Source organism: Sardina pilchardus, chromosome 19, assembly GCF_963854185.1.
Source record: "Sardina pilchardus chromosome 19, fSarPil1.1, whole genome shotgun sequence".
In the NCBI taxonomy this organism is placed as follows: Eukaryota; Metazoa; Chordata; class Actinopteri; order Clupeiformes; family Clupeidae; genus Sardina; species Sardina pilchardus.
Window position 1 is genome coordinate 22,295,386 of NC_085012.1, and position 15,000 is coordinate 22,310,385.

General features: G+C 48.8%; 1 protein-coding gene across 1 annotated transcript in view; it reads right to left on the reverse strand.

Moving 5' to 3' along the window:
- The window catches only part of map3k22 (mitogen-activated protein kinase kinase kinase 22), a 52,859-nt gene that overhangs the window by 28,189 nt on the left and 9,670 nt on the right, over window positions 1-15,000 (reverse strand). The window contains exons 3-5 of the mRNA XM_062521984.1: window positions 14,454-14,498; window positions 2,572-2,690; window positions 513-550 (exon numbers count right to left, since the gene is read on the reverse strand). Of these exons, the coding sequence (XP_062377968.1) occupies window positions 513-550; window positions 2,572-2,690; window positions 14,454-14,498 (202 nt within the window). The remainder of the gene's footprint in view (window positions 1-512; window positions 551-2,571; window positions 2,691-14,453; window positions 14,499-15,000) is intronic.

Sequence of the window (15,000 nt, forward strand, 5' to 3'; positions counted from 1 at the left end):
CACACACACACACGCACGCACGCACACACACGCTTACGCACATGCTCGGTGCTACCATCACAGCTGCTGCTTCCTAGCCACTGCCTGCAGCTGGATCTGGCCCCAGAAACATGGAAGAAATGTGAGGCGCTGTGTGTCAATACAGGGCGTGTCAATGAGCTCAAGGACTTGACATTCTCTCTCTCTCTCTTTCTCTTTTTTCTCTCTCTTTCTCTCTTCCTTTCTCAGTCTTGGTGTGCCAAAGAATCATGCCACAGAATCGTGCCAGTATCTTAAATGCCAGAGCAGGAATTTTCCGATACTTTCGGGAGGGGGCGCGGGGCGGGGGGCGGCTCGACTCGGGTCCCCCCCCCCCCCCCCCCCCAACCATCCCCTTGTTTTCCGCCTGGTGAAATCCTCCCACACAGCCAAACAACACAACCTTCGCTCCTCACGCAGCAACACACGGGGCATTTCGGTGCCCCGCAGGAAAAACAGAAGAAGAAGACCAGGAAGAGCGTTTCCCATCTTACCGTTTCTCTCTCTCATGCTCCAGCTTCACCCGGAGATCCTGTCAGAAAGATCGAAGAAAAAAAAAGAAAAACAACAATAAATGGAAAGCATTGTGTTTTTATTAACACTCTCTCTACAGAAGAAAGTCATGACACATGGAAAGAAGAACTTTCGATTTGGCTGCTGTGTGTTCATTTAGTCTCTGGTTGGAACACAGTGTTGTGTGGGGACTGGAGGGAGATGGGGCTGTTTGCTGGCTGTGAGCACGTACACTGCCAGTAAATGCAGGCAGGGATTTCAGCTGAACTGAAAACTGAAACTAAGTACCTTTAGGAATCCAAGGAGATCCCAGGATAGATACTAAAACGCTTACGGGCACTCTACTCTGCTCTCCCTCATTCCATACAACACTATGCTAGCTACACTATGCTTCATTACACTACACAGAACTACACAACACTGTATACTATTACTTTACTACACAAAAATATACTATACTATACAACACTATACAACACTATGCTCCATTACACTACAAAGTACTACACAAAACTATACAACACTATGCTCCATTACACTACAAAGTACTACACAAAACTATACTACACTATACTATACATTCCGATAATACTATGTTATCGGAATGTGTCATGACAAAAGAACAAGGAACAGGACAAACATGACACATATTCAGCTGGTGCGTCATTAGAAGGGATTCGGTACATTTACCCTCTACCCAAGCAGTGGCCCGCCAGAGCGCAGGACGGAAACGCTCTCCCTAGGCGTGTTTATGTAACTAAAATGTACCCCGAGGCAAGAGTTGCCCCATCCAGGCCTCTGCCAAGATGAGGCAATGTTTGGGCTCCAGAGAGAGAGAGAATGAGGAAGAAGGTGCACACACGGGGGTGTGAACGGCCTGCAGTGGTGGGAAAATGGATTGCGCTTTGGAAGACGTGTGAAGACGATGTGAGGATGTACCTGTTGGTTTTGAAATGTACAGTACAGTGGTGGAATGCTGTCGGTGGAGTAATACCGTTTGTCTCTCGCAGGGACTACTTTATGCAGAGGATGTGACGACACTTACAGTATTGTGCATTGACTCTGTCAGTAACAGTGAGTCAGTGCACGTGTGTGTGTGTGTGTGTTTAAGTGGGTGAGAGAAAATGTGTGTGTGTGTGTGCGCGCAGTCATTCGTACTTGTACTCTGACTTCTGTCTAGTGCAGAGTGACAGTAATGCGATGTGAACAGAGGTGATGACAAGCAGCATGAACACACACACACACACACACACACACACACACACACACACACACTTGATTCACGCTGGATTTGGGCTCAGCGCGGTGTGGCCTCCCTCAGCTGTTTCCTGTTCCTGACAGCATCTTACAACAGTCCAGCTCAGGACCCGGCTGACCGGATTCTCACAGGTTGGCCGCAGACAAAAGGCCCTCACTCTAAGCCATAAAATCTCTCACTCTGTGAGGTTTGCCTGCATCATATGACACCAAATGATATATTTATGTTTTTTGTGTGATGTAATAATGATGTGTTTGTTGATTGGACAAGGCAGGGGAGAACTGACTGAATGTGAACATCCCAGAGTGCATGCAGATAAATTAGCTCGGGGAATGTGCACGTTAATCATCATTTGTTGTTTGGCACGACGGAGGAATTCCCTCGTCACCGCGAAATGAAAAATAACCTGGAGCAAAGACACACGTCTGTGTACATGGTGTGTGAGTGAGCATGCTGGTGGTGTGTGTATGTGTGGATTTTTTTTTGGTCTGTGTATGTCTACACAGAGAGCCAATATCAAGTTGTGTGTGTGTGCTTACCTCCGCGTGTATGTGTGTGTAGGTGTCTATGTGTGTGCGTGTACAACACAATGTGTGTGTGTGTGTGTGTATGTGTATGTGTGTGTGTACAATACCATGTGCATGCGTGCGTGTGTGCGAACACAACACAATGTGAGTGTGTGTGTGTGTGTGTGTGTGTGTACAATACCGTGTGTGTGTGTGTCTGTGTGTGCATAGTCTGGAGATAAGATAAGAGAAGATAGGATCCTGGGCTCCTCTCACCTGTCTGTAGCTGGGGCTGGGGCGGCTCTTGGGCTTGTGGCCCACGTTGCTGTTGGGGTAGCTGCGTGAGCTGAGCGCCGCCAGGTCCTTCATGATGGAGTGCAGCGCTTCCTCATCCTCTGTACAAAACGAGACACAAAACACAGAGAACCAACGTCAGTACAACGCTGGACAAACGTTCCATCATGTCACACACCCCATCGCATAACTCATTAGGCCCAATACACAACCTGAGGACCTCTCTTGAGATCATGTGGGAGGCACATTTATCTCCTGCAGGTAAGTTAGCATTAGCGGCTTGCTGCTGTCATATCAGCGACAGCTGGGCTGATATACCTGTGCGTTTGTCTGCGTTATTTTTGTGTTTATCTGCATCTCTGTGTGCGGTGCGTGTTTTGGAGAGAGAGCGAGAGAGGATGACTCAGGGAGATCAAATCAATCAGGAGCTGACTGGCGTCACTGGAGCCGGCTACACAAAGACAACGAAAAGGAATGGAGAGCTTGCTGTATACACGGAACACTAACATTGCCCTCGCAAGCTTGAAAACATTAGCCTTTGCTGACACATCTACGTCAAGGATCTCCAGTACACACACACACACACACACACAGACACACACAACATGGCATAAGCAAACAGATTGCAGGGTGGCCGACGTGACTCCACTACAGAGCCGTAACCATGACGCCCGCGGCCGTGAGGAGCTAGCGGTAGCCTTGCGGGAGAGAGGAGAGCGTGGCGAGCCAGCGGGGAGAGTGAGAGAGGAGCAGCGCCGTCCCGTGGGATCCTCATTACAAAGAGAGAGAGGAGGCAGAGACGCCTCCGCCAGGAAGCAGGAGCCCGAGATCAATGGCTCCGCGCGAGAGCATTAGAGAGCCCAGACTGAAAGCCTCTCTGTGGCGCAGGAGGAGGTGGGGAGGGATCACACACACACGCCTGCACACACACATACACACATACACACGCACACACGCACACACGCACACACACACACGCATATAAACACTCACACACTCACACACACACACGCGCATAAACACTCACACTCACACTCACAACAATAGCCAAGGTGGTGGATGCCAAGGGGTTGCCGACACCAAAGCCAGATGCGGCCTCTCGCGAGCGGAATTATTAATACAGCCGGGGCTTAATGAAACGCACCAGCCTCCGCCGGGGTCCGTGCCCTGGCCGTATCTGCAATTAATTAAGAAGCTGATTAATCATCTTATTAGGGACGTGCGAGTGATTCAGGGTTTTTTCTGGGCGCTGGCTATAGGGAGAACCTCCTACTGCCAAGCTCCTCCAGCAGCACCGTGGAGTGGACCCCTCCCAAGGACTAGAAGAAGGGCTCTGGAAGAGGTCCAGACCCCGGGGGGGTGGGGGGGGTCGACCAGTGGAGCGCTGAAGTATTGAGGGGGAATGGGGGATTTAAGGAGCCGGGGCGCTCAACATGGGCTCTAGAACACGCCAGGTAGAACAGAAGAATCTTCTCAGATTTCAGCTGTGAAGACTGAGACTTTTCAGGGGGGGTTAGACTACAAAGATTGAAAGATTCAGCAGGCTCAGCACTGGCCATGGAAAAATTCCAAGTGGAACGTGGACCTTTTGTATAAATCAAGACTATGGGACAAGGGAGGTTGCACACAGAATCTGGTCAATGTAAAATAGGTGCTTGACATATAGGTGTAAATACTCCCTATAGATGTATGTATAGTTGTTCGGCCATTTGGATTACTGATGCCCACAGATTCTGACAGCAGCCCTGGCAGCTGGGGAGAGGAGCAGATCTGCTCCGTGGCAGGCTGCTATCTGGGCTCCAACCTGCATTCTGTGCAGCCACTTCCTCTCCAGATGTTATCAGAAGAGTTTCCACCACGGCAGAAAAAAAGAAAGAAGAGAGAGAGAGAGAGAGAGAGAGAGAGACAGAGAGAAAGAATGTGTGCTCAGTCTGAAGCGTTGCCATATTTCCATAAGATCAATGGCTGGCTCCTATTTCCTTGAGCCTGGGGTGATGTCACCCGGCCTCTGGCCCATGCCACGGAGCGTGAGCAGAGGAATAAACACGTGCCTGGGGAGGGGAGGCTTCCACTGGCTGGGGGGAGTTAGCTGTGTTAGCACTGATGCTGACTCTCTCTCTCTCTCTCTCTCTCTCTCTCTCTCTCTCTCTCTCTCTCTCTCTCTCTCTCATTGAAAAGTGTGATACAACTGTTCCTAGAGCCAAACACTGCACATTTACACAGAGATGGAAAAACTCACTATATATGTGAGTGAGCCAAGAGCATGCACGTGTGGGTATGGCTATGTGTGTGTAATGTGTATGTGTGTTAAATAGCAGATCTCTAACTGTCAAACAATGGTAAACCCTATGGCTCTTCCTCTCTCACTGGTAGCCTTGAGATCCCACTGTAGCTTCAAGACTTCAGCCAGTACTGAGCCACAAGAAAATGGTGTGTGTGTGTGTGTGTGTGTGTGTGTGTGTGTGTGTGTGCGTGTGTGTAAAAGAGTACAGCTCAAACAGTTTGAATATGATGTGTTTCAGGAACAAGACCACGGAACAGGAGATAGAGACACATCAATGGCGACAAGACGCTCACCACAGCGGACATCAAAGGGAATAGCTGAGAAACCACAGCACACTTTGAGGCAACAAAGAATTTTGCCGAGCAAAATGGTTTTGCGTCAAACCTAATACGCACACTACACACTATTAACGCTTCCCTTTGTCTCCCCACATGGTGCTGTGATAAGTAAACTATTTTGAGGTTTAGATAAAAGCACTGCCTCTGTTTACTTCTCGTTCTGAAGTGAAGGATTTTAACATGCAAGTCGAAAAGACATACGCTCTTTGAAGATACATTTGTGCTTTTGGAGGGCAGTGTTGTACACTTATAATCCGTGACTTGCATGATAGTTTTATTATGTACGTGTCTAACTGGGACGTGAAAGCACCTCACACAGCCTGCGCTGTCTCTCTGGAAGAAGGCACCACTTCATTTTTTTTCTAGTTTTTAATTTGCTTGCTTAATATGCACATTAGTATGTAAACCACTTGCCTCACCTGAATTTGGAAGCATGTGTGTAGATTTGTGTAATACAGTATGTCTGTGTTTGTGTGTGCTCTTGTGTGTGTATGCCTGGATATGTGTGTGTATGTGTGTGTGTGTGTGTGTGTGTGTGTGTGTGTGTGTGTGTGTCTGTGTGTGTGTGTGAGAGTGAGTGTGCGTGTGTGTGTCTACGTGTGAGAGTGTGTGAGTGTGTGCGAGTGTGTCTGTGTGTGAGTGTTTATCTGTCAGCAGTTTTCCTTCGCTTTTTTTCCCCTTCCGTTCAAGAGCCCTGCCATCTCACCCGGCTACCTGCCACAGCCGCCACCAAGCGGACGCAATCATGCAAATGAGGAATTACCATTTCAAGAGCCTCTAATCGAGCCAATTAACAGCAGTCGGCTAATTCCGGAGCGTAAAAAAGGCAGGTCATTGCTCTACCGTCACCGCGGCTACCTACGGCTGGCGCCGCTGAAAGCGGGACACGGCGGAGGACACGCAGAGAAACTTCCACCTGCGCAAACGCACCGGGTCACGCCAGCCTGTGCGCGGAATGTTCCGGAATTAGATGGGATTAGCCTGTCTGGGGAGCGATAGGGTTCTCGGAATGGTGTGGGCCGCGGCGGGTGGAAATGAAATTGGGAGGAAAAAACTGGGCAGGACCCCACCGGTAGTCGAGGGCAACGGGGTGTACAGGAGGGGGGGAGTAAGCAGATGGGGTCTGGCGCACCTTTGATCACTTTCCCACCGCAGGGACGGTCCACAGCCAGCTGTTTCGCTGACCATTGCTCTGCCTCCAGCACAGAGTTCAGCCAGGGTTCACGACAGGCCCAGACAAGCTTGGATTTGTCTGCTCCAAGCAGGAGGCAACGGGAAGGTGGAGGGGCTGTTATTTTTGTTGTTTTTTTGAGGGGGGGGGGGTACTTTCCACCCTACCACACCGAGCCTATTTACCTATGGGGCTGTCCACTGTGAGGCTTCTGTAAAGTGGAGCCTGTGTGTATTCCAATGGTGTAAAGGGCGGTACAGCAGGGATTCACATCAGGGAAGTACACATTAACTGCCGCAATGCTGTGAATTTGCCAGACTGGGTGTGGACAAAAAAAACTTGGTCTAGGGAGGAAGAAAATCAGACTGCTGACACACTTCCTGCTGGGATCAGTAGCGTTGCAGGATACGCCACTCACTCATACAGTCACCTCTTTCTGTGGTCTTGTACTATAAACATAGTCATAGTCAGAAAGTTTGACTGCCACCATTTGCCAAAGTCAAACACACACCTTCCTGTGGTTTTACACTATTACGTCCTTCATATTCAGACAGTTTGGAGAGTACCACAGAAGATACACACACACACACACACACACACACACACACACACACACACACACACACACACACACACACACACACACACACACACACACACACATACACACACACACACACACACACACACACACACACACACACACACACACACACATACCATCCTGTGGTTTTAAATCATTACGTCCTTCATATTCAGACAGTTTGAAGAGTACCATAGAAAATACATACACACACACACACACACACACACACACACACACACACACACACTTGTAGGGACTACATATGGGATATGGGATTCCCCCCATTTAGAGGTGCAGATGTCAGCTTGTCCCTTCACATACCTAGGATTCCCTGAGCTGGTGTAGGACTATTCCGAAACATGAGAGGAGGAAACACAAGAGAGGAGACACAGATGACGAGGGAGATGAGGACATGTGAGATGATGAGCGTGATAAAGTGTCCTTAGTTGTCATATTCAACCCCTTCTTTCCACACACCCTCTGACTATTGCCTCACTGTCAACAGCCCTCATGCCAGAATAACAGGAGAGGAAAAAGAAAATAAACGGCCTGTCATATGGAGATTGATATCACAGCCAGGTGCAATCAACCATCACACCCTAGGGAAAGTATTCTCCCGATCACAATCAGCTCTAGTGCAAATGACAGATGACATCTTTGCACTGCTATTTTTAACGTGCCCCACTTTGTACAACCTGTGACTTGACCTGGCTATCCCACTCTGCCCCTTAAGACCTTACGGCCATTTTTTCTCGCAAATCTATGAGAAAATGGAGTACGTACTGTAGCTCCAGCACCATGACGAAGGAGTTCACACCAACGTGCGAGCTACCGGTGTGGTGACGGTGATGCTGGTCATGGTGTGATAAGGCTGAGGCCTTCACAAGGGGACACTTCCGCCGCCTGAGGTGAGGTCTAAGTCCAGCTGTTTGAACATGCAGCTGTGTGTTTGTGTGTGTGTGTGTGTGTGTGTGTGTGTGTCCAAGTATAGGTGTGTCTCTGCACTTGTATGTGTGTATGTGTGTGTGTGTGTGTGTGTGTGTGTGTGTGTGTGTGTTTGTGTGTCCAAGTATAGGTGTGTCTCTGCACCTGTATGTGTGTGTGTGTGTGTATGTGTGTGTCCAGGTATAGGTGTATCTGTGCACCTGTGTGTGTGTGTGTGTGTGTGTGTGTGTGTGTGTGTGTGTGTGTGTCTAGTCTATTGCTGCTGTCTATTTTTCTTTCTTTGTTGGTTTGTTTGTTGTTTCTTGACACACGCTCCGTGACAGCTCTGTGAAGCCGTAACAATGAGGGGAACGTGGGGATGCTACAGTGCACGTCTCTGTCTGAGATGCAGCCGGAGACTGACTGAAGTCTTAACTGCCTTCTCAACACATCAACACACGCACACACACACACACACACACACACACACACACACACACACACACACACACACACACACACACACAAGAAAAGTGATGGGGGTAGAGCAAGAGAGAGGGAGAAAGATGAGGACAGAGAGAGAGAGAGAGAAAGGGTATGAAAAAGATATCTGTCACCAGCCTGAAGTTTTTGTAAATACTGCAGAGTATGACAGAGTTTGAATCATTTCAGGCTATTAAGATCATTATAATGAAAAACACTTGCAGTGCTCAATGCTTGCCTGGCTTTACATCACTGCAGCTGTTGCATTTAACTTCACAAAATCACGTTAATCTGTCAATGTTTATGTTCCCTGCACCCCCCCCCCCCCCAGCACACACATGCACACCCACACACACACACACATAGACACACACACAGACACACACACAAAGACATTGGCGCAACACTTTGTTTATTTCAGCCTGCATGATGTCATGGAAAGCTTATGTGATGGAGAGAGAGATACAGAGAGAAGGAAACAAAGAAAGAAAGATAATTCGAACAAAAGGGGAAAAAAGTCGTTGCTATATCATCCTTGCCAGCCATCTCACCTTACAGAGATGTCTATCACTGCGAGGCTGTAAGTGTGAGAGTCAAGTCAGCCTGAGTTTTAGCGGGCAGGCAAACCGGTTGTGTGGCGGAACAAACTTTTCCACTTCAGCTCGAGATGGACACATAAATCAGACAAGCAGAAGTTAAAGTGTAAACAGCTGGGCTTAATGCCATATGTGCTCTGCCTTGTTAATCTGCTTATGGGGCCTCTCAGTACACAGCGACGATCACTTAAAGTGCACACACTGTAAGGTAGACATAAGCGATTTGCATGGTCTATAAGGCCCCGGGTCTGTCTGACGTAATTGCACGGAGAAGGAGAAATTGTTGTCAATGAACGCGTGCTTTATGCTTTTGGTTGTTGTGGTGGTTGTGGTTGTTATGGAGCCCCATGTTCCACAGCGGAGCCCTTACACTGGAGATGAGTCCTCTGAGGAGTGAGGTGTTGAAACACAGCCATGCCCTGGTAGACAGTGGGCCAGGGGCTTTCATTTGTGACAACATCGATCCCCCCAGCGATAGTCTTTGTTTTTGTTTTCATATGAACAAAACATCTTTCTTTGCTTGTTAACACTTTGATTTAATTTGTTTCAAGTTGATAATATACACTTAAAACAGAACATGCGTTTCGTAAAATGAACTAGGCAAATGGGATGGATTACTCAGAGCCATAGATAATACGCAAATCAATGAAATAGTTGTATTAGCGCCATCTGACTGAGTTTATGCTACACCACCACTACACCACAATGGAAGTGAATGTGTGATCCCTATCAACCACCATCATGCCACCAAACTAAATGGGTTGAAATCTGAGCGCCAAATCGCAACTCTCAGCACTGCAATGCCACTTATCTACAATGCAGCAAACAAACAAACATAGAACAGAGAGAGAGAGAGAGGCAGTGAGGTGTGTTTGTGTGTGTGTGTGTGTGTGTTCGTACATGTATGTGTGTGTGAGCATGCGGAGTGTGACAGCTTGATCAGAATCAAACGCCCCCACAGAAACAGTCTCAGACAGCAGAACAGCAGCATGCAAACCTCTCCATAATTCTCTCTCTTCCTCCAGCACATACACATGCACTCACTATCTCCTTCACTCTTCTCCAACTCTCCCTCTCTCTCCCTTTTACTCCCTTCATCTCGGCATGGCCTTCCCCACCAACTCTCTCATTCTCCGACTGTGTTCTTCTGTCCCTACATCTCTCCCTTTCCTTCACAAACTCACTTGTTCACTCATTTACCACTTCTTTCTTTCTTTCTTTCTTCTGATGTGCAGTTTTATTTTTGTTTTCATTCTCTCGTTCACTCCATTCTCTCCCTTTCTCTGTCTCTCACCCTCTCTCTGCCTCCTCTTTCTTCCACCCACTACTCCCTCTGTCTCTCCCTCTCTCTCTCTCTCTACCTCCGAACTCTCACTCCCACTCTCGCAAGCCACCGCTTGCCTGCTCCCCCCCCCCCCCCAACCCCCCCTCGGCCGCCAAGGATACCAAACAAACAGCAGGGGCCGTGGGGCCAGTGTGGGAAACGCGTGGTTGCTGCTGCTGCTGCCACCGCTGCTGCCCTCTCTGCTCTCCTCTCCTGTGTGTGTGTGTGTGTGTGTGTGTGTGCGTGGAGGCAGCGGTAAATTAAGGCATGACATCACTGCTGAGCCTTGCCTGTTGCCTCCGCTTGCCAGAGCCCTAAGTCAGCCTGAGCGCAGACGCACAGCCCACACAAACCTCACAAGACACACACACATACACACACGTAGCCCACACACACACACACACATAGCCCAGACACACACATACACTCTGCTAGCCCACCACATTCAACCCTTACTCCACAGACACAGAGTGCTAAAATAGTTCCAGAATATTTAACAGCCTACACACACACACACACACACACACACACACACAATTAAAACCTTGCTGCAGCAACATACATCTGATAGTATGCGCACACACACACACACACACACACACACACACACAGAGAGAGAGAGAGAGAGAGAGAGAGAGAGAGAGAGAGAGAGACACACACACACACACACACACACACACACACACACACACACAGGAGTCCTAGCTAAATCTCAGCGTGTTCAGTGTGTGCCTTTGTCTAAAGAGACACAGAGGCGATGACGGGCCCTCTCTAGACAGCATCCGTGGCCTCTGGTGCTGACCAGGGCCAGATCGGCGCCAGACGCGCTTCACAGTCTTCATTTATCACCCTCTCTGACAGGCCACAGGAACTAGCTATGCTGGGCCTCTGGAAAGGGGGCCAGTCCTGCTGATGGGCTGATAGGCCTTCACTGTATGTGTGTGTGTGTGTGTGTGTGTGTGGGGGGGGGGGGGGGGGGGGGGGGGGGGGTCACTGGGGAAGCCTGGCTTTGCTTTCCCTAAGTTGCATCATCTTTCCATCTCTCCACTAGCCCACACTTTAACTTACCGAGCTGGTGGAACTGGCTGAAGGAGAGAGAGAGAGAGAGAGAGAGAGAGAGAGAGAGAGAGAGAGAGAGAGAGATAAACAGGGGAGGGCAAGAGGTAAAGAGAGAGAGAGAGAGAGAGAGGGAAAAAGAGAGAGAGAACAGGGGAGAGGAGGAGGACTGGAGAGAGAAAGGTAAGAAAGTGTGAGAGTGACACACAGAGATGAGACAGAGATATATGGTGCTGCAGAGAAAAGCAGCAGAGCACCTGGAGAGAGTGAAAGAGAGAAAAAGAGAGAGAGGAGAAAGAGATTGAAATAGAGGGGAAGAGAGGGAGAAAGAGAGGCAGGAGAGGAGAGCGAGAACAAGAGGGTACGAGAGAGAGAGAGGGAGATGGGGAAGAAAGAGAGGAGAGAGAAAGAGTGGGAGAGAGAGAGGAAGAGAGGGAGGAGAAAAAGAGTGGGAGAGAGGAAGGGAAAGGCGAGGAAAGGGAGGAGAAAGAGAGAGAGGGAGAGAAAGTGAGGGAGAGGCGAGGAGAGGGGGGAGAAAGACAGGAGAGAAGAGAGTGAGTAGGAGAGTGGGAGGGAGGGAGGAAGAGAGGGAGGAGAAGGTGAGGGCCAGCCATGGAGAGAGCAGGGCCGCGAGACGTGAATGAAGACATTGAGGGGATTTCCCGCTGGAGCGTGACACATCACCACAAAGGCATCTGACCGGATTAGCAGTGTGGACCAACAGGGCAAAGGCACACACACACACACACACACACACACACTCTCTCTCTCTTTCACTCAGTAGCCGTTAACTGACTGAACGCCGCCTCATCCGCGGCTAGGTTTAACCGGCCATTCCCCGGCTAGGTCAGTGAGGACAAGAGGCGCGATATTCCAAAGCCGCCTCGGTGTAGGCGTAAACATGTAAGAACTGGGTGTGAAGTTGAACAGTGACGTACAACAACATAGGCGTCGAAGTCTCGTGACACTACTGTCATTCTCAAAACAGCGGTGCAGCTCTCTGTCAAGTTCTCTGCTCCTCCGTTTGATTCTAGATCTTCTGACTAAGTTTACTCTACTTATCCAAACTGACGACATCACCACTGTCACTAGATATAAAGCAAACATTGATTTTCACTCGGTGCTATTCACTGACCGTAAAAAAGTGTCATTAGTAGCCTATGCAATATGCACCTGTTCTATACAGTCTGGTATGCACTGTTGTTTGTGGCTAGCTAGACTTGCTAGCTCGATGTGACACAATATTGTAGCGCGGCTCGGATATGCTTGTGTTACGTTCATGCAAGGGGGAAATGTAGCCTACGGCTAAGATGGTTAAGCAGCCTGTTGTCATAAGATAGTTGACGGTTACGCATTATATAGGTGTACTAGACTAGTCAGCTGATGTGTTGTGGGATAAGGGGTTTATGTTACGGGATGCCACCCATGTTGTGGGATATAGCCACGGGGATCTTAAACAGGCCACTTCCATGTAATGTCATTCCTCATATTCATCTGGTAATAAACATTTCCTAACAGAGTAATTCTTGCCTCATCACAATATCAACTCTCCACTCATTCCGCTTGGACTGTGCATTATACCTTTCACTGCCTCACGTCTGCCAGGTTCCAAACTGTCTTCCTAACAGCAGTTACAATCAGTATTTTTGTGATAACAACAAAACAGCTCTGCAAAGTTTAAACCAACGATGCTAATCGCGACTAGCGATTAGCCATTTAAAATGCAGAGCCTACCCTCATAAGGAGACCTCTCCAATTCAGAAAAATGCATTAAACTAAAATTGGACAACGTTGTTATGTTTCTTAAACCTTAGGGTGGGTATATAGGCCTAGCCTACATGCTTTAACGAAATACGTTGTCAATGGTTATTTGAGCAAGCTAGCCAAGGTCTAGCTAATTTATCCTGGCTGTAGATAAAGCAGGATAGGCTATGTTTTCCCAATATGTTAGCAATTAATAAATAAATGCTGAGATGTTTGGCGATTTAATTGACATTTGAAAGAACAGTGTGCTAGATGGACCACAAGGACCAGTGTTAATATGTGAACAGTATGATGATGATCTGACAGCTGTGCTCAGCATACAGTCAGTCAGCTGTTTGCTGATTTTAAGTCTTTCAGCAGTGTGTGCACAACTCTCGTTGTTGACAGCTCCGCCCATGTCTCAGCTAGCCGCCGCATAGCCGGCTCGTGTGCTCACTGCAGTCGCCCCGGGAATATGTGTACCCTCAGGGGAGGACAATTGGCAGCGTAAATCACCTCGGCGATTAGCCGGCTATCAGTGAGTACAATCGGGACTAGCCGGCTAAAAGCCCGTGCATCGCCGGCTATCTGTGCAGTCAGTAAACGGCTAGACTTTCTGACACACATTCTCCTCTATTTTTTCACTTCTTTCCATCCTCATCTTTTTTGCCTCTCTCTTTCTCTCCTCTCCTCTCTTTCTTTCCCCCTCATGCACACACACACACACACACACACACACACTCCCTTCTCTCTACTTTATCTTATGTATAACTACCAATCCCCTTTCTCTCTCTCTCTCTCTCTCTCTCTCTCTCTCTCTCTCTCTCTCACTTACTCACACTCTCTCCCCTCTTCTTTTATTTTTCAGAACACTCCCCTCTTCACGTTCTTTAAACCACCGTTTGTCTTCTGAGCCCCTAAGAAAAATAACAGACAGACTAACCCAACAGGAGCACTATGAAGGCCCATTCCCAGAGTTAATGTTTAGCCAGAGGTATAATGGGTGTGATGTAACCCTGGCCTGGCTGTAGGCGTGTTGATGTTTGTTCACGGCGAGGCTCGAGATAACGCCACCAAGCGTAGCGGACGCATCTCGGCGCATGCCTCTCTTGTCAATATAACAACAGCATTGTTGGACGGACACACTTGTGTGTGAAACTTGTTTCCATACAAACAAATACACGCACACGCACACGCACACGCACACGCACACGCACACGCACACGCACACGCACACACACACACACACACACACACAAACACACACACACACACACCCTCGTCACTGCCACTGAGCCATCTCTTTAACCCAGGAGGAAAGCCGGAGAATATGTAAAGCTGAGCTGTGCTCATGCCTACCTTGTGAATTCCTATGCTGTCCAGATCCATTCTGGAGGCCTTCATCTATTGGGCAAAAAACAAAAAGCAAACAAACCAGGTCAGCAGCACACTAAAACAAGGCCACAGACACCACAGACGCCACAGACAGACAGACTGACCGACTGACCGACAGACAGACACCTGCGGCGGCAGTGGCAGCTCCGCTTCGGCAGGTGTCGAGTCGCACCGCGGCGATATTCTCTCTCTCTCTCTCAAAAATCACCTCCGCAGGAGAGGCGATGCCCGACTAGGACGAGCAAATTAGCACCTGCGCATGTCATCAGCGTCTACCTGTGTGTGTGTGTGTTCTCGGAGTTACGCGTCAGGACTTACACGTGAGAGAACCGCCACAGCTCCGTGACACTGCCACTGCTGAGCCTTCCGTAATGAACATTCTGGAGAGCTGAAGAGGTCTGGGCTCATCTACAGTACCCTTACTACTGTATCAACGCAACGCCAAACGCTTGAAACCCCAGATAGAAGAACTATCACTGTACTGCTGAACAGTTACTGTATATATCCGAAA